General features: G+C 38.0%; 1 protein-coding gene across 1 annotated transcript in view; it reads left to right on the top strand.

The window, feature by feature from the left end:
- Positions 1–5,222: 5,222 nt before the first annotated feature.
- LOC144650895 (nuclear pore membrane glycoprotein 210-like) overlaps positions 5,223–20,070 on the top strand; it is a 40,348-nt gene continuing 25,500 nt past the window's right edge. Inside the window, exons 1-14 of the mRNA XM_078510680.1 lie at positions 5,223–5,413; positions 5,530–5,594; positions 6,568–6,666; positions 8,186–8,317; positions 8,962–9,055; positions 9,474–9,537; positions 10,262–10,348; positions 11,468–11,600; positions 12,248–12,376; positions 13,321–13,389; positions 16,438–16,544; positions 17,090–17,224; positions 18,792–18,956; positions 19,801–19,956. Coding sequence (XP_078366806.1) covers positions 5,238–5,413; positions 5,530–5,594; positions 6,568–6,666; positions 8,186–8,317; positions 8,962–9,055; positions 9,474–9,537; positions 10,262–10,348; positions 11,468–11,600; positions 12,248–12,376; positions 13,321–13,389; positions 16,438–16,544; positions 17,090–17,224; positions 18,792–18,956; positions 19,801–19,956 — 1,611 coding nt within the window. The 5' untranslated portion in view covers positions 5,223–5,237. The remainder of the gene's footprint in view (positions 5,414–5,529; positions 5,595–6,567; positions 6,667–8,185; positions 8,318–8,961; positions 9,056–9,473; positions 9,538–10,261; positions 10,349–11,467; positions 11,601–12,247; positions 12,377–13,320; positions 13,390–16,437; positions 16,545–17,089; positions 17,225–18,791; positions 18,957–19,800; positions 19,957–20,070) is intronic.

The raw sequence follows: 20,070 nt of genomic DNA, 5'->3' as shown, positions 1-20,070 counted from the left end.
TGATTGAAGAATGAGATGAATTATGGGGCCTAATATTCCTTGTATTTAGTCTCAGGAGACTGGCATTCGCAAAAGTAAGGAGCGATTGTATTTGAGTTGTCGACTTGTCTGTTTCGAATCAATTTTCACAATTTAGCTTTTGTTTTGAACAACGAAGAAAGAAAATATTCCACTGACTCCGTGAAAAAATGAATCACAGCTCGCAAATTTTAAAAATTAATCTTGTATTTTAAAATATCACAATGGTCGTTCTAAGCTAGTGTAGTAAAAACTCCGACATAACATTTCAACATTTTTAAAGAAAGAATGAGACATAAACTACGTCCATTAAGTATTTCCATTTCTCCGCATTGAATATCGCATTAAGTCAATTTTTAAAATTCTTTTACGGTATAGTTATCTTTTACCTATATGTATGCAATTCGATGTCATTTAATACATTTGCATGCAAGGATTACATTTTCCAGGAATAACAACGATTTTCTACATGTGCCCTACCTGAAAATATTCAAGTCCTAAGACACATATATATGTGACAATTTTTTTTTCATAACAATCGTTTGCAGTCTGCTTTAGGTTAATACTTGCAATGAAAATGTCGAATTCTGGGTCAATGAAGTGAACTCAACTTAACAGCCAATTGATAACAGATGGACAAAATTATAGAATAATATATTAAAACTCTATTCCTGTCGACATGCTTAGCAAAATTTCTTGTGAAACTAAAAATATGTGAAATTAAACAGACCAATCCTACGAAATGTCCGTTACATTAATACAACGATTGATTATTTGACTTCGATCTTGAAAACTGTCCCGAATGGATTGTAAAATAGACACCAAAAGTGTATATTAAACCTCAACGAAGTCGTTTGCTGCCTCCTTGATTCGCCTTCAAAGCTAGTTTGACAAAATAGCTGTGAAACTGTGGGAAAGAAAGCATTTCTTTTATTACAATTTTTGTGTTTGAATAATCTGTTCATTGTTTTTAAAAATGTCGGAAGAGCATTTTGTTGCTTACAAAAATTCATAAAATTTGTATTTTATTTAATTTAACCCGAAACAAAGTGTTACTTTAATCCTCCAACCTTTCAATAAAGTTTCGATTCCATTAATTCAAAGTAATTTCCATAAAAGCATTACCTAAACTACACATAATCATAAGCTTTTTGTTATATTTCCGGGCCAAACTCGAAAATCTTTAACATGAACACAGGTTACTCAGATAAATAAATATTAGCAGTTTGTCTCGCAACATTGCAAACGTGCTTTCGTGCTCATTCACTGCTTATCAATTAGTTTAACTTTTTGGTCGTAGTCGAGCCGACTGATAAATCTGTAGGACGTTTTCATCAACCAATAATCATTTCAGATATTTTTGTTTGAGATGTCAATTAATTATAGCGATGCAGAAGTTTTAAAAAAGAGGCTTTAGATTGGTTAAACAGTGTCAGTTAGTTCGCTTCACAAAGCGGTAATTTCAAACGTAGTAGTGTGAAAGTAACTGATGGTGCACGGCTGTCATAGGTTAATAAAGGTAGCGGTACCTTTTTTTGCACCGATTTTTTTTGTTTGATTTTTGTTTTGTTTCTGTTTTCTGATAATATGCGATGTACATGTATTCATTCTCTTCAACTTGATGAGTAATCGCTAAATTATAAACAATAATCAAGCGACATTTTGGCTAGAAACGTTTATTTAAGTGCGTTTATTTTTATTCACGTTTATCTGATCGTTGAACAACGATTCGAGACGATAATCGGTCAATATGCGTAATATGCGAATCCAAAAATTAATTGCGAGTGTTCAAATCGAAGCCGCCAGTCAATGGATTTTAGTAAGGATTATTAAAATGAAACTTATATTATCCATTTCGTGCACATGGTCTTATAAAAACGCCTGCCATACCCAGCTAGAAAGCTATTCATCAATCGAATCAGCACTAATATCTTGCGCTGCCTAAAAAGTACAAACGTTTTGTAGGCCAGGTAAGCTTACAACGTTTCTTACAACTGATCGTAAGGTCTTTCAACAGCACTTCTATGTAGTCTCAAAATTACACTTTATACAGACCACAATATCTACTAGCGATCGAGCGTGTTATTCTCGATATTGCCTGTTATCTTTGGCCTTACTGCAATGTATCAGAGGGAAGATTTTGAATGGGGATGGCACACAGAATGCTTTACCATGAGAAACTATTTACTTTGAATTTCATGTTGTCCGTTATCATGAGACATCTACCAAATCTAATTGTTTCCTTTCTGGAAGAATAATAAGAAAATTTGCGTCTATTAAGCAGAGCCAACTTCGTTACCAAATGTGAAAGTTTTGACATTATGCCATGAACAATATCATGACTATCATGCAACAACCGACACTCGAGGCCGTCACACCCAATCGCTCACCTTAAATGGCCAGCCAACGATTGAATTGCGCCTCCTTTCAATAAGACCCTATATTTATGAAATATTAACTATTGAGGCTAAAATTAACTATCTACAAAACGAAACGATACGATATACTGATTTTTTTTTCAGAAGGGTGAAGTTTGAAACAGGATAAAAGGTCTCTCTGAATTCTTAACAAAAAAATTAGTCATTGAGATCTGAAATAAATTTTCATTTCTTTGCTACTTCAGTGAAAAGATGATCTCTGGCAACAACAGCGTTTTTCCTTATCAAGCATGTCTGATCCCCAACCTTCCAGAAGACATCCAGCACCAGATGCGAGACATTACCAACTATGTTGTACGACCAGTGGGCATGTTGCTGGCCGTCGTATCATTTGTTTCTAACACGTTTGCCTGCATCACTGTGGCACGTACCAAATCGCTCCAAAAGCCTGCGTTGCTGATGCTGTGTAGCTTATCGATAACTGATGTAATTTATTCACCATATTCTCTTCTTAGGGAAATAGAGATATTAAGACTCGAACACATGTGCCCCAAACGAACAAGCCACGAAATAGTGTTGTTTTCCTCTCTTTGCCTGCTATCAACTCTTGGAAATTTGGCAATAATCAGCAGAGATCGTTACTTGGCAGTAACAAAACCATGGTGGTATCGAAATCACGTGACTAAATCACGTGCTTTTAAGCTAATATGTGCGCAATGGCTGATGAGTGCTGTACTGGCATTTGGTATTTACTTATCAAAGAAGTTAGAAAGCGGGTTCAGTCGAATTGGGCAAATTCTGCCTCTTTTCTACTATACTGTTTGTTTCATTGTTATTATTTTTTGTTATTTCGGCTTGTTTTGTAAGAAAAGTTTGCACGAGAATTTAGGGCATGACATTCGCGCCATATTGAAAAGGGAAAAGCGATTAGCTAACACTGTGGGATTAATTCTCTTGGTGTTGTTGTTAACATTCCTGCCCGCTCTTCTTTGCCCTTTAGCTTTGCTCGCGGCAGGAATTAAACGCTTTCAAGCTTTTAGGCCTTTTTATACGTTCCTTTTCCAGCTTAATGGAGTTTTGAATCCTCTGTTAAACTTTGGTCGAAGCAAGGACATGCGCAGAGCACTGAAACACGTAATAAAATGTTTTGCGCAGCAAGTACAACCATCAACATCCGGGGATGCTTTGCGTAACGATGGCAACCTGGACCAGTGTGAATCTAAAAGCATACCACTAGAAGACGTTTCCCATGCTACTTGAAACAAAGGCCCGAATCAACTGCCAATGATTAACTGAAGAAGGAAAATAAATTAATTGACACTGAGTCTGCAGCTTTAGCAACAAAATAGAGAGAATATAAGAACAGTTCAAAATGTTTTAGAGTAAACTTTGTTTAATTATCAAGTTGTAAATGTATCATCGTTTAATACTCCTTTTTGCAAGAAGTTGTGTTAATTGTTGATGCGCAGTGAGTTGTATTTATGTAATAATTTACATTAATGTAAATTTTATGCAATTGTATAAATGTAAAAATTAAAAGGTAACATAAGTAAGCGTTCCTACTTTTCAGGCCCAGCTCTGGGGAATAATTTCCCTTGATCATTGTTAAGATTTGTATGCCTTGGATCACTTCAACAATACCTCAAGAAAAGCACGCACTCCCGAATCCCTAACGCGGAATTTTATTTTTAGGATTTCCAACCGACAAAGAATTGATAACGAATTATCAGCCTGTTTAAATACGGAATGTGTGCAGTTGAAAAATCCAAGCGAGCCACGTTAAGGCTGGTTCTCATATTATCGCCCCGATCGTTTCTATCGCATCGAACGTTTGCAAATACTGAGACGATCGTAGGCGATCAAAGTGATTGGAAGCGATCAGGGGTTCTCATATGATCGCCCCGATCGTCTGGTATATGCAACGTTCCCGGTCAAAGCCTAGGTCCGAAACAACTATTTTGGCGCTAAACTCATAGTTAGTAGACTACTAACTATGCTAAACTCAACAAAATGAAACAAGTTACAAAAACCACGTGCCTGCGTCTTAGTCTAAAACTCTTTTGGAAAGTTAGGAAAACAAAGAAATGGTGTGAACAAAGCGTTGCAGTCCCAAAGGCCCTTTATAACTTAGTACTTTTTATATTATGCATAATGTATGGAGCTAAGCGGACATCCTGTCATCCGACATTTCACCACAAGAATGGCCGTCAATTTTCCTTCTTTCTCGACCATGGAAAGCACAAGCCGAATGTTTTCCTTCTCGAGTAAAATATTGGCGAACAGGCAAGATAGCGAGCGAAATGGTTTTGTGTATGGACTTCGTATTGGAACACACAAAAAAGGATTACAAGTAGACCACAGGCCGCCAATTGGGCAGAATAAGACAAAGGATATACAAAGAACTTTTCTGCCCAGTCTAAGAAGGGGTAGTATTCAGAGAGCTGTTTGGAACTGGCTTGGTAAGACTCTTTCCCCAGGGGACCTTTCAATCGCATCAAATTTTCTATGCCTAACTTTTTTCCCGCAGTTTCGCGTTTTTCCTCACCCCCACTAAGCCACTAACTGCCCCTGGGTCTCCGAGGATGCAGATGCAGATGAGTCAGTCGCGATCAGTAAACGTATATAACCCCAAACTTCAAAAATTTTAAGCATGGATGAAGTCAATGTGGAGCATTCCCAATACTATGAAATTTTTTTCTCACCATTTCTGACTAACTATTTCTTTTTGGATCTGACAGCCAGATATGACATGGAACGGCAACGTTATATGTCTCCATACACAACGTACTTATTGACCACCACACAGAAGCCGCTGACCTAAGGGGAGTGCACGTGGTTTTGATGTCCAAGATGGCGTCGGTTGGCCTCTTTCTTGTCATCTGCCTTCTGCAAGGTTTTGTACTCGGAGAGCACCAGCAAAATACGCTCAACGTTGCAAACGTGCTATTACCTTATGTTCCTAGAGGTTCTGTGCATACGAATTTCACTTTGAAAGCTCTACACGGGTGCTTTTTGTGGTATGTTTTATCAAATGATTTTCGTGCGCGAGGAGCGGACTCGCTTCCCGCCATTTTGCATATTTTTTTGCAGTGGAAAAGCGGCGGCTGGTTTAATTTTTATTAATTTTTCCCAGGACGTCACACAGACCCGAGGTTGCCTCTATTCAGCCTTTGTACACCAGCGAGGAAGAACAATCTGGTAGGAAATTTTCATGAAAAAAAAAAACTTGCGCGATCTCTTGTGCTGTTGGTGATAAACAGAGTCTAAACTATAGGCGAGCTGAATTTCAGCTTAGTTCGTAACTTGTAGATGTGGATGTCTGTTTACATCATGTAGTAATAAGCTTAAATGCAATCTATAACTTGAATGTCCACTGTAGCCCGCTCTCGAGTCTGTGCAACTCGGAAACAGCTTTCATGTTTTCTGCACAATGTACATTGTGTACATATATTTTATCATTTGTGTATGTTGAGGTTATTGATTTAATCTTATCTTTGGTTTGAAATTTTTAAAACCAGTTTATTTTTTTTTCATTGTCTTATAATCTGAAACAGAAGGAAATAAAAATCAAACTTGGTTGGAAAAATTTTAAACCAAAGATAAATTTAAACCACAACATGTACATGTACCTGATTGTGGGCTTCTCCTTCGTTTACCAGACACAGAAGACTTAAAATAATGGAAATAAAAGATAACAGACAATGCTGACCAAAATATAATGACTCGCAAAACAATGTGGTTAAAATATGTTCTCATTTGTTTTTATTTGGTACTGGAAGGAGCCCGAGTCTTGAGAGTGGTAAAGAGGGATTCTGGAATCAAGAAAATACCCTTAACCATCCTCAGTCTTGCACTTCAAGGCTCAGGGTTACTTTCATAATATATTTCTATCTAACGTTTATGCATCAGTCAATTGTCCATTTGTTTTACCTTTGTAATATTCTCAAGGGCAGAGCTGTCATTAAGTTTTTAAGCAGCCTTTTAAGGCTGCATAAAAACATTGAAGTTCTCATCCATAGAATTTTGCTTTGTACACAACTGTAACATAACACCAATCAACATCTTCACCCTTAACATTTAGTGAAATCTGTTATAACAGGTGTTGCGGGTTATGACCCTTGATGACAGCTCTGTAGGGGTATCATTAATGTAACTGTGTTTTATATTGCAGTAAAACAGCTTGGTAGAAAATGTTCAGAACAAGCCATTGTAACAGCACAGGCAAGGCTTGCAGAGAAACAGATGACAGAAATATTGGCAGAGGAAGAAGGTACATGGATTGCAAACATGTTACGTGAAACATTTTATGTCAAGCAAGAGTGATAACTTTGGTTTTGGTTTTATGACCCTCAACCAAAAAGCTTTCTAAACCTTTGACAAGTAGTTAATGCAAATAACTCGAATCACCTTAATGTTTTATAGCCGAGAAAAACTTTTCAAAAAAGCGATAATTTATTGTGTAATTTCTGTATGTTGTGCAGTTTTTTTTTTTACCAATTCTGTAATTTGTGGTTGATTATGTGAAATAGAACTAATATTGTGTAATATTAGGAGCCCTGAGTCGTGCGTCGCTGGGATGCATAGATGCAAAAAAGCTTGCGTCCTTTTAGAATTTTGTGTGTAATGTATGCAACCTGTGCGTTAATGGGAACTCTGTATTGTATATATGCCACAAGGATACAGTGTATGCTACCTACCATCAGCAGACACCTCTGGGACCATAAAAAGTGTCTGTTTAAGAGAGGTGTCTGCTAATGGGTCTGGTGAAGTTTAAAATTGTATAAGTGTCTGTATGTTACTGGGTCCATGACTGAGTGACTGCTTAATTGGCATGTAATCTACCTACAAGAGGTGTTCATTAAGGGAACACTAACTGTTTGCAGAAGTCTAAAAAAAAACATTATTAGTATTAAGAACCACTTTTTCCAGGAAATCTGGGCAGTTATGTTATTAGGCAGTCACGCAACTGCACTTTGATCAATAAACATGACAAAACAATGACAAAACAAACTCAATCCACGGGTTTGCTGTCTGCCCTTTTTGCTTTGCTCCAAGCTATAAACTTACATGTAGCTTTAGTGAACAGCAATTCACAGAATGGTACCCAGATGGTAAAATTCTGTGGTACAGGTCAGGGTAATATTATTCCTTTAAATAAATTTGTTCTTGAGAAAGACACTTTACTCTCAGTGCTTCTCAACATGCAAAAGAATAAATAGGAACTAGCTGGAGAGCTATTTAGGTGACCTGATAGTACAAAAATTAATGCTGAAGGGTGACCTGCAATCCCTAAATGAACATCCTATGACCAGTTGAGTGGGCAATTTTGGCCCAGTTCAGATTTTTAATTACTGTATTTACTCGAATAAGCGCCACGGCGCTTATTAAATTTTTAGCGCCTCGAGTGCGGCGCTTACTCGAGGGCGGTGCTTATTTAAAATGTGGACCCACAAAGAATCTAATCTTTTACAGTACAATCGTCTCTTGTTGAAGAGAGAAGTGAAGCTAGCTGTCCTGGCAAAGTTTGCGGCCTTCGCAACATCACAGAACTACGTATTGTAAGAATGTTGGATAGAAAAGATGGGCGAGCAGTAAAACATCGCTTTTGATGGAAAGAAATGTCCAAGTTTGTTTTAGAGTTGCTTTGTAGTGCTGCTTTTGGTTAAACGGAATTCCTTGAATTGCGGCGCTTATTCGAGGGCAGCGCTTATTCGGGGGCGGCGCTTATTCGATTAAATACGGTAACCATTGTCTGATTATTTTGTTGTGCATTTATCTTTGTCCTTTAGTTACTGGTGTGATATTGCGAAGTGATGTGTTTGTAGACATCATTGCCCACATTGAAATTGTTACCACCACACGAGAACTGTTGTTTGGGGAATCCCCTGAAGTTTGCCATATCCAGGCCTTTGACTCAAAAGGTAAAAACAATGTTACAAACTGCAGTTATTTGACAATTATCCTGTGAAATGTTAATCACACCTGCAAATGTAATATCACGCGATACATAACCAACAATTGTGCAGGATTAGTTGGCTACAATCAGATGATATTCTGCAAGGTTGAGCAGGATTATTGTTTTATTATTCAACAAAAAGGCCTTATGTGCCACGAGGCACAAAGAAGCTAGGTAGGTAACATTCAACAAAAAATACAAATTGGCAGTGAAAAATATCTTACAGCATAACTTACTGTGCAGTGCTTTGCAAGACTTTGTAAGACCTCGGGTGAATCTTAGCAAGCTACACACATCGCAGGATATGTACTGATGACGGATAACAGTGAAACAGTCTTACATGTACATGTTACCTTAGCTTAGAATAGTTTCTTTCATAACAGCTCAAGTTGTGCTTGTACTTTTGAAATGCCTTTACTTTCAATATATGCCAACAACTGTACAATTTTATGGCTTCTACTCAAAGGTCATTACCTTTGGGCTTGTTACTTTCAGATAGCAAAGGTCCTCTACAAGATGTCACTGATATAATTCAGTTGTTCGAACGTTCTAATCGTACATACATGTACTGTACCTTCTTGTTATACATTTTTTGTTTGTTAATTTCAGGTAACATGTTTTCCAGTTTGGAAGGTCTTGAAGTTATTTGGGAGCTCAAAACAGTGGAAGGCGTTGGATCAGTCAGTGCACAGTCAGTCTTAAAGTAAGAAAAAGTTGCTTTTTTATACAATTTTTACACTTAAGACATTCCATCAATGCAGCCCAAAGCATCTTTCAATGTTTCCTTATTCTAGAAAATAAATGACCAACCTGCTGAACATGGGTGGAGGGAGGGGGCTTCTGTCAGAAATGCACAGGAAAGAAGCAGTGGTGGAAATTGCAAATTTGTTTGGTTAATTTTTTCTCTTGATTTTCCAAATATGGACATGTAATTAACACAATTGAATATTGGGAAACTTGTTAAAATTAAATGTACAAATAACAGTATATTGGCATGTATTCCTGGCTGGCTGGTTTTTCTCCATGTTTTGAGGGATGATTCAGTTACAAAGTATAAGTAATTCCAAATGGTTATTAATAATAACTAAGCATGTTGTTTATTACTGTTTGGTATATTGTAGATTTATGCAGTTTGAGTTTTCAAGTTATGAAACTTCACCGGAGATATATTCTTTGGAAGAAAAGGTATGAAACCTTGCAATAATAATATAGTTTATTATAAGACTGTGGTAGGGAGCTGTTGATGAGCAGTGTTTTGGGTCAAACTTAGCATTAGTTCCATTTAGCCACACTGAAAATACCAAAATGATGGAGTTTATAGTTTAAAGGAACCCTGGTAGTTCCTTGTATAATGAACAACCTTATGGGGGCCCAGGGTTTTCAAAACAAGCCGGCGACTGCCGGAGATTTGCTGGCTACTTGATTATATGTCACCGGTTACTCTGATCATAGCAATCAGCTAACGATAAACAAGCTTGCTTGTCATAGCCGCCTACTCCTCCAGTTGCTGACTGCTACTTCAAAACATTTTGAAACCCGGGCTGAGTGGGGACAGGGAGGTCTGAACCTCCCGCCTCCCATACCTTTTACTCCAGCTTCACATACTTTTTACTCCCGCTTCCCGCCCCATTCTGTAGTGGTTCCCATCTCTTTGTCCCATATTTATTGCAAAATATAACACAATGTTGCAAGATTTACTCATTTTCTCCTGGATCCCGCCACCTTAGGAACCTGTCTTCCCGCCCTCTCTTCTCCTTCCTTCTTCGCATCCGTTTTCTCCCAGGCTACCGCCCCCTGTCCCCCTCCACAATATTCTTCTACCTGACAAGTTACTGACAGTAAAATAGAATCGCAGCATAATGAACACATTTTCACTGTCACTATAAATAATTGTTGTTATTTTTAACAGGGTTCACGTGGAAGCAGCATTGTTGTTGAACCAATTAACACAGGAACAGCTATTGTCAAAGCAACACTGAAGGACAAAGCTTTTGTGGTGAGTAATTAATGAGTATAATTACTGTATAAATACATGCACAGTCCATTTTTCTTCCAATTTGTAAATGTGATGGCAAAAGTTGTCACAAAATAGTGTTCATAGCATTGGTCAGTTTGCCAATCAGTCCAAAGAGGTTGTTTAAAAATCTTGATGATTTGGTAAGTGCAGAATGCAATATGGAACAATTGAAAGTATGATGTTTTATATATGTTCGTGTTTATTTGCTTTATTTTACTTTCGGAAAAACTGTTCACAGGCTACTTGTATTCTTTCCCAGGTGTTCCTTACGCTAATCTTTGCAAACGTAACACGACACTTTTGTTCGTTTGTAACAAAATACTTTTGTCTTCCTTGAAAATGCGATAACAGGAAACTTTTGTTTTTTGTTTGTTTTACGGCGGCATCGACGGCATTTGTTTAATTTAATTAAGTTACGGTTTAGACTGCACGAAAGACGATTCTCAAAAACTAAAGAAACAAATCTAATCAAAAAACATATTTTTCGACAGGTTTTTTAAAACGCAGTACAGCTAGGATATTTGTTTCCTGGTTATCAGGTGTTCACGCCGAAAACCCCGGTGCAAGTTTTTGCATACCTAATTACGAAACCGCTGTGAAAGTCTCAAAATCTAATTTAATTAATTTGAGGTTTTTACTTGGGGCCAAGAAGTCTGCAGGAAGCCTACCGCAAACACGCAATACAAGCGATGTTCATGATAGTTCCAGAAAACAACGTAGACTAATCTGCGCATGCGTTTGGTGTAAATTACGTTGAGTAGTACCACAAGGAGAGCAAAGGTTTTACTGAAATAAATATATACCTTTGAGATCCTCATATAAAAGTAACGTAGATGTGCTCCACGTTTTACTTGGGGGGTATGGTCAGGTGCTCCCACCCCAACCCCCTCCACAGGAATAATTAATTAATATTAATTGATATTAATTAATTAATTAATTGACTATTAAAGTTTACACGTTAGCGCACTAGCGGGTTAGCGGAGGACAGCCCCAACAAACCATCACAATAGTGCATTCTGCACTAAAAATGGTGTGTCCTTTTATTTAATTTCAACATGACCTACAAGTAACAAAATGATTGTTATTTTAAACCTTTAGAATGTTCCTCCGGCTGAAGTGAAGATTGTAGTACGGGATAACGTGATGTTGGTACCAGGACATGATGTGTACATTCTAGTGAACACATCAATCAAATACAGCGTCATCAGACTGCATAGAGGAAAGCCTGCAGGTTTGTTTTATTCTTAACATCATTTAATTGTTTTTTTTTTTGTTTTGTTTTTGTTTTTTTGCTTTCTTATATTCAACAGACGGGCATTATTTTTATTTTTTGAGACACCTGTCAGTGGACATCATAAAAAGAGGCCTTCTAAGGGGTTTTGGCTACAGGCCACAGTGCTCCAAAATACAGTGGAACCTCAATATAACGAAGGGCCAAGGGACTGGCAAAAAATAATGTGTTCGTTATTTCGAGGTTTTGTTATATCGAGGTTCTTTTACATATACTTTATTATTACTGGGACGAAAAAAAATTGTTCGTTATATCAAGGACTTTGTTATAATATATAGAGGCTTGTTAAATCGGGCATCAAAACTCTCTGAACATGGTGAGGTGATATGAAATGCTAAACAACCTCCATCCCATTAATTTTATTGTCCTTCAAGAGCTAAGAAAAGTAATTTATAAGGTATAAGCCCATGGACTTATGGCATTATGGGAAACTATTATTAAGGGCTTTTGTGTTTTGAGATCTGAGTGGCTTTTTTATGGGTTTGGAGGGCTGGAGTGCATAGGCTTAGTTTTGGAAGTATTGACAGTACCTTGCACACATTAAAATAACATGATCTTTGACCTGTTTGTAATAATTGTCTTTCTAGTTGTATCCATGCCATCCTCACAGTTTGAGTTTAAGCTAAGCAATACCACAGTGGCTCAGCTGGACGTGAGGAAATCAAGTGTGTTAGGTGTCAATATAGGTTACACCAGAGTCACCCTTGTTGACAAGAGTATCCTTTTGTATAAAAATCACTGTTTAGGGCAGTTTTCAATTGAGTTTCTTAAAACCAAAACCAAAGTAATTACTCTGGCCAATCACAAAGGACACAGACAATCCAGTGAACCAATCAAAACTCCAAGCAAATACATGTAGCCGGTACGAAGCGTGGGAAAAGGTGCGCGAGCGAGTCACGATTGGTTTTGGTTTTACTTCTGATTGGCTAAGAAAGTGGCGCGAGATTTTTAAGCCAATCAGTAAGCATAGTAATTCAAAACCAAAGCAAACGCAATTTACTTTCGACACTCAAGTGAAAACCGCTCTATTGTTGTAATGGAATCCTGATTTCTTTAACCTCCAGGGGAAGTAAAGCAGTTAAAAAATCGGGGATGAAATTGCATTGGTTAACATAAAAAAATAAAAAAATGTTGTTTATAGTGGTCAGACACTAATCATTAATCTCTACGAGATAGCTAGTTTATAGGCATGCCACTGAAAAAGAGGAACCAAATATTTTTAAATTAACATAACAAGGTTAAAAATCCCAACTGGCAGGGGGCAGACCAGTTGGCTATATACAAAGCGTGGTTGAGGATTTGAACTGGGGACAACCAAGAAACCAATCCAGCTAGTGGCAAGGGCAGGTCTTGAACCCAGGGACTTCTGGATTACAACACTAGTTCCCCTAACCACTCACCCACGCATGAGTGAAACAACTTTAAAAGACGTCATTTTCAAGTAATCCGGATTGCACTGCACTATCTAGAGAATGGGGGAGTAATGTACCATGTACATCTCCTGGATTGGATGCAAGTCAATGGCCAGTGAGCACTTGAAACTTTGTCAGTATTTTAACAAATTTCTGTTAAAATGTGTTACCGGTACCCTAAAGTACAATAAAGTGACCCCATCCATGTGTATAAATGTATGTGATGACAAGAACCTTGACCTGTGCAGATATGTTACATGTTCATGTTGTCCACCAACCCAATGCTGGAGTTTACGTTGTGGAAGCAGCATTCCTAGGTTTGTATTAATAATTGAGCTCCAAAAAGTGACCAAAGTTTAGTTTCTTTTTATTAATTAAAATTTCGAGCCAAGTACAGTAGTATTTGTTGTCCTGATGTAATGCCAAATTCTCAGAACTAGAAGTTAATGCAAGAAATGAGAATTTAATATTTTGATCTTGGGACTGGTCTGCCACCTTGCCCCAGGGCTCAAAATTAAAAAAATCCTTGAGTCACCATTTGGCCTCGCGACAACATGTAAGTGCTAAAAAATAGTCGCCAAATGCGTATTTTTAGTCGCCAGGTTGTAAAATCAAATAGGTAGGACCTAGTTCAAAAGTGTGTTAAATCTTTTGTAGGAATTTTTATCAAAAAAAGGACTGAATATATAAACATTTGAAAAGAAAAACAAAGCAATCTTTTAAAAAGGTTTGAAAGAAACACAATATACAAGATTTTGTGGCCCCTATAAACTCTGTAGCTGATGTAAAGACAAAGGAATCAACATGATGGGGAGCCATTGATTACAAGAGACACAATCATAGGCATATGTTGCAGTTAATTTTTGATCTCAGTTAATTTTTTATTTTAACTAGTTAGTTGTTTTTTTCTAACTAGTTTTTTTTTATTATTATTCTAGGTTAAATAAGTAGAAAAAGTAGAACACCTCCCCTCTCTTGATATCTCATACCCCCCCCCCCCCATCCTTACTAACCTTCCTCTACTATCTGCTATTATCCACCTCCCCTTAGTACTATCATAATTTCTTTTTTTTTTTTTTTTACTAACCTGCACTGGATTTGAACTCTCAACCTCTGGATTTGCTGTCCAACCCCTTACCACTTTGCCACGTAGGAAACATTGGGTGAACCACTATTTTTTTAAAAATATATGATACCCTAACCCTAACCCCATTATTTAAGGTATTAGAACTGCTATAAGGTCAAAAATAAACCATACCTAAAAACTCGCTCTTTTCAAAGATATTAATAAAGTTAACACAAATACAAGAGATGGGGGCTTCTTTTAGCTTAGAAGTGGAGAAAAAAAAGGCGAAAGTTGGTTGCTATAAGCGCCATTTTGCAATGTTAATGATTAGCGCTCTGCCATCCGAGTCGATATGACCTCGCGTTGACAGCAATATTACATGAATCGGCTTTACAACATGCGATCGTATCTACGCAGTTCGAGGGAAATTTTAGTAAAAGACGGCAAAATTCTTTCGTATTTCATCTTCAAATATAATTCGAAAGCATCCACTAAATCTGTGCCTCTTTTTAAGCCTTCTAAAGCTCACAAAGAAGCTGTCCCTCGCAGAGCCCAGAGAAGACGCAGCATGAGTTCTGTAACGCAATTGCGAAATTTGGCGTTGCTATGTGTATCATATTTGTTTACGCCGCCATGTTTTCTCCGACAGTAATCGGAAAAATCCGTATTTTTTCGTGCTTGTTCGTGTAGCAATCGTAACAATGCGGCCTTAAACACACTGAACAGCGGTCTACCTCTGAGAATTCAATATGGCGTCGAAAAAAACAGAGCGTCGAACGCACATTTCGCTGCTTACATTCGCTAATTTCGCCGCTGTAACAGACCGCCTCGAAAGGTACTTGCAATTTAAAGGTGTAGAATTGTCAGATCTCGGTGAAATTTGCACTGTTTATTTGTGTAATGTCGAGGAAACTGTGTGTGAATACCCGGAGCGGCCCAGACATTTTTCACAAAATTATGGCTGTTCAAAGTTGAGGCACACATAAAAATAACTAGAATGCTCTATCTCCAGAAGTAAATGCTGGCATACTCCGGGTATTTGTAGGTAATTAAACGTTTCTATCATAAATCGGCTCCAGTTGAAATTATCTTCGTAAATCGGCAATCTTTAATTTTATGAGCCTGCGATTTAACCGCAAATTCACACCTAAGGTGTGAAAATTGACACCTCCTATATCATTTTCCTGAATGTCCAGGTCTTGTTTAATAAGCCTATGTAACTTTTATTTTGAAAAATGATTTAATGTTTGAGTTATTAATTTTCAAATTGGACATGTTTATAGCAGTTCTACTACCTTAACTAGTTTAAAAAAATCAACTAGTTAGAAAAAACTAACTAGTTAAAATAAAAAATTAACTGAGATCAAAAATTAACTGCAACACATATATTATGTCGTTTTCAAGGTTTGCATGCATTATAGGGTGACTTCAAAATGTGCAAGTTTTCCCGATGGGAGAGAATCTTTTAGGGCAAAGCAAAAGGATGGATTGGAGCAATATGACTTTTCTTGCATGTTTTGAATGTTTTAGAGGCAAAGATCTTCCATAATGTTCTAAGGCACAATACCTAAGAAAATGGCAGTAATTTTTTTTAACACAGAGAAATGTAGTTGCCACATTAGTGACTGAACCAGATTTTTTTGTTGCCAGGGATGAAATTTTGGTTGCTTTGGGTCCAGTGAGTCGCAATTTTGAGCCCTGTGACCCCTCGCCACACAGCCTCCTCCAAAATAAAAATAAATTTAGCCTGTCTTAAACATGCTTTTACTTTGCTGTAGTTGCAATAGCAGTGGTAAATTATATACATGAAGAGGTGGTGAATTTAGTTTTTGCTTGAAAGCCTGAATTCTATCATGCTTCTTTGCAAACAAGTCACTCTCTATCAGTATTTCAAATAAACATGCAGGCCTGACCAAAAATACAGTCAGTTTATAAAGTAATGTAAAAAAAATGTAATTTATTTACCCACGTGACACAGAAGAGCTCAGGAGCTCGTTAAGACGTGAACGTGTATCCAAGATCGAATTGGAATTTGGAGTGTTGGTTTTTGTGGAGGGAGGGAAACTGGAGAACCCTGAGAAAAACCCTCGGAACAGGAACGAGAACCAACAACAAACTCAACCCACATATATATGGCACCGGGCCGGAATCGAACCAGGGCCACATTGGTGGGAGGCGAGTGCTCTCGCCACTGCGCCACCCCTGCTCCCCTAGTTACAGGTATCCATATTACGGACAATGGTTGACTGTACCTAATCTGTCATTATTTATTTAATAATAATTATTTGTTTGTTTTCAGGTTTTAGTATTGTCCCTCATCCTGACTGGGTGCTACAAGTGGGAGTTGAGTATGATGTCTCTGTGCAGATCTACAGTCAAGACAATCACAAAGTTTACATCACTGATGTAAGCATATGTATTATATCCCCAGAGAGAAGGAGGGTCCCTTAGTTTCTTACTGTAATGACCAGTATTCATGTATGCATTGCAGACCTATCTTGTTATTAGAATCAAATAATGAAAAATTCCGATGAGGGTTTTTACTGCCTCTAATAGGGGCTTTTTGGAAAGGATCAGATCACCACTGACTATTGTAAAATCCCTTTTTAGTTAGAGCTTCAGAGAGGTAATTAAGATGTTCACATAGAGGAGTTGTAGAAAATTCATGGATTAAGTGTGAAGCCAATTTCATTACCTTTAATGTATGTATGTGTATAGATCTGTGTTGTAACCGGATGTACTTCATCTTTAGACTTGAGATACAATGTACCCCTGAAGGCATACATGTATGGTAACATTAATCCATTCTTAGTACATTTGACCCTTGACAGATTTCTCTGAGGTTGATCATGTCTGTTGTGACAGAAGAACGTCTTTCCTATAATGGTAGTCAATCACATGTCTTATGCCAGAGTTGAGATTGATTTGTTTGACTTGTTCTTTTTTAATAGAATATAGAAATTGAAGCAAAGTTTGATCCGGATTACTTTAAAGTTCTGTGGTCTTCAAGGAATGGTTCATTTCATCATGTCAGAACTCTTCAGAAAGGGAAGACTCTATTAACAGCTGTCTACACAAGTATCAAGGTGGAACAAATTTTTTCTTGTTACTGTATTTGTTAAGTCTGTGTTCAAGCCTAGAGGCCCATCAGGCCGTAGCTTATCCCAGTTTCTGTAGCATGAAGTGACCAGGAGTATTTCTACTCCCCCTTGGATGGGATGCTAGTCCATCGCAGGATTATCCCCAGCATTAAATTTGCCAGTACTCATTTATACACTTGGGTTGAGAGAGGCACTATGAGAGTAAAGGGTCTCAAGGGCACAATGCAGCGCCCTGGCCAGGGCTCAAACCTAGATCACTTGACTTGGAGTCCAGCTCACTAACTATTAGGCCACGGTGGCTCCCACTGTTATGGCATTATCCATATACAGTCGAAGCTCTCATTAGCTCACCCTCGGGATGCGAAAAAAAAAGTGTTGGTAACTGGAGCTGGCCGCTTACGAGAATGGTTCTCGTAAGCAGCCACTAGAGGTGTAGGGAACAAATGGCCGCTTAAGAGAGCTTGCCCTGCTAACAATAACTGGACGGACGTGGATGATGACAAAACAAGCACTGAACTATGGTACTGTAATTACTTTAAAACCATTGTGACGAACGGCGATGTGAAGTTGATTGATTAACACAAGATGCAGAGGTTGGTAATAGGATTTTCTTCCGGATGTCTGCTTACGGAAAAAGTCTAAGTCGTAATCTTTGAAAGTGTCCGCAGCTGCTTACAGGAATGTCTGCTTACGAGAATGTAAAAATACAGAGTTTGTATGGGAGTTAAAACGGGGTTTCAAACAAGGTGGTCGTAAGTAGAGCTGTCCGCTTACGAGAGTCTGTTAAGAGAGCTTTGAGTGTAGAATTTCTGTTTGTGTTAACAATAATAATGCATTATACACAGGTGATAAGAATTAAGAAATTCGTCAGCTAGGGACATTTTTCTTGATGTACATGTAGCACCAAGTTCTCAAGTTAGCATATTAAAAATATAGGGGGATTAGAAAAGAGAATTTATTTTTTGAGACTGGAGCTTGAGGGTTAATAAAAAAATACTCAAAAATATAGTGTAGCCAAACAAAAAAACATGGTTAAAAAATAGTATAATCAATACGCATAAAATTCCAAAAATCCCCCCCCCCCCCCGCTGGATAATAAGCCCACCCCTACCCCCAAAAAACACAAGCTCACCAAATCTCAGGCACAAACATTGTGGGCCCTGTTTTGTATTTTGTTGTAATGTTATAGGGTACTATGTGTTTGTATGCTAAGAGAACTGTTAATGTTTGGTTAACAACTGAAGGACTTGTTTAATTTTGAGCTTTCATTACAGTATGTTTGCAGAGCTGTTCAGCTTTACAGTTTGCAGAGCTTTTGGGATACTTGTGTGCACCAAAAAAAATCCAGATACATTATCCCATCATCTTAATTAATTAAGACCCAAAGTTTTTGAAATGCAATTTTACATCAGAAAATCGGCTCCCCCCACCCCCCAATATGTAAGCCCTCCCAAAAAATACGCTTACCTGAACGTGTTAGGGACATTGAGCAAAGATAAGCCCAGGCCAGCTAAGTATTGTAATTTTATGATGACTTGTCTTTCTATTGCAGATTCTTGGTACAGATGTTGTTTATAAATTTGAGAATCCCATCTCAGGGCAGCAAGAAGCAGAAATTTTTGACCCGGTGGTTGTCAACCCTGAAATAATCCTTTTCCCTTGGTATCCAGTAGCACAGAATATGGCAGCTCAGAACCAGTTTCAATATTTACTGGAGGTAATTAAATTATTATGTCCTGCATGGGAATCCAGGTGCCAGTCAACTCCAGGGGAGGGGAATTCTATTTGAAAGGGGTGGGAATGCACGTTGGAAATTTTGAAAGAACCCCTAAAAGAGACCAGTCTGAGTGTAGCCAAAGCTACCAAAAAACTAAGAGTAGAATTATTTATATTTGTATATTTCTTTGTGTGCAGCGCTAAACGAGACCGCGTTTTTTTTTTTATTTAATTTTTTTTAATACTTGTAAATAGAGCCCAGTTTGTTACTTTATGGCAAAAAATTTTGACCAAAAATTCCTAAACTTACACCCCTAAGCGAGACGACGCGCATTCCCTCCCCCGGGAGTCAACTTTAGTAAGAGCTGTCTTTTGGTTTGGAAATGATTTGACTGCTTAGTAAGAAAGTGTAACGCTGATCTCAGTTGTGGTTACTGTTGTTCTGTATTGGCCACAAGTGTTGCAGCATCATACGTATTTCATGCTAATAAATATCATATTGCATGCAATTTACGTGCACTTTACACTGATGTAAAAAACTATTACACTCAAATTCATGGGGGTGAAAAAAACACATGCAAATTCTCTGGGGGTGTGTGTAAAATGTCCTGTAAGTACTGTAAACTCGTTGTGTTTCAGGATGATTAGTATCGTGCATGGCGGGCACCGGAAGGGGAGGGTGAGGGAGGAAAAGGGAGAGGGAGAAAAGGAAGGGGGGGGGGACTGGGGAGTCCCCTTCATCTTGCTTCTCCAGCCACACAGGCTTGTTGATTAGGACTTTTGTCTGTCATGAATAAGCCTAGTTTACTTGGTTGCCAATGTTTCCTGTTCTGCATTCTTTACAGCCATCTGGCGGCAGTGGCATGTACGTCTGGACATCCTCTAACACCTCTGTAGCGACAGTTAGCACCAAGGGCATTGTCATGACAAACACTGCAGTGGGACACACCCAGGTGCGTGCTGCAGACATGAGGAACTTAGCAAACTTTGGAACAGCAGAGGTAGGTATTGTCTGTTTGTTATTTGAACCTTTTGTGAGTAAATATTGCAGGTTTTCATGTACTCTGTGCTAGAGACTTAAAAACCCTGCTCTTTTTTGTCAAATTAAATCAAAA

The sequence above is a fragment of the Oculina patagonica genome, chromosome 4 (genome assembly GCF_052425735.1).
Source record: "Oculina patagonica isolate OP01 chromosome 4, crgOcupat, whole genome shotgun sequence".
NCBI classification, from domain to species: Eukaryota; Metazoa; Cnidaria; class Anthozoa; order Scleractinia; family Oculinidae; genus Oculina; species Oculina patagonica.
Note: the sequence above shows the minus strand (reverse complement) of the source record. Positions and strands in the feature narration are given on the sequence as shown.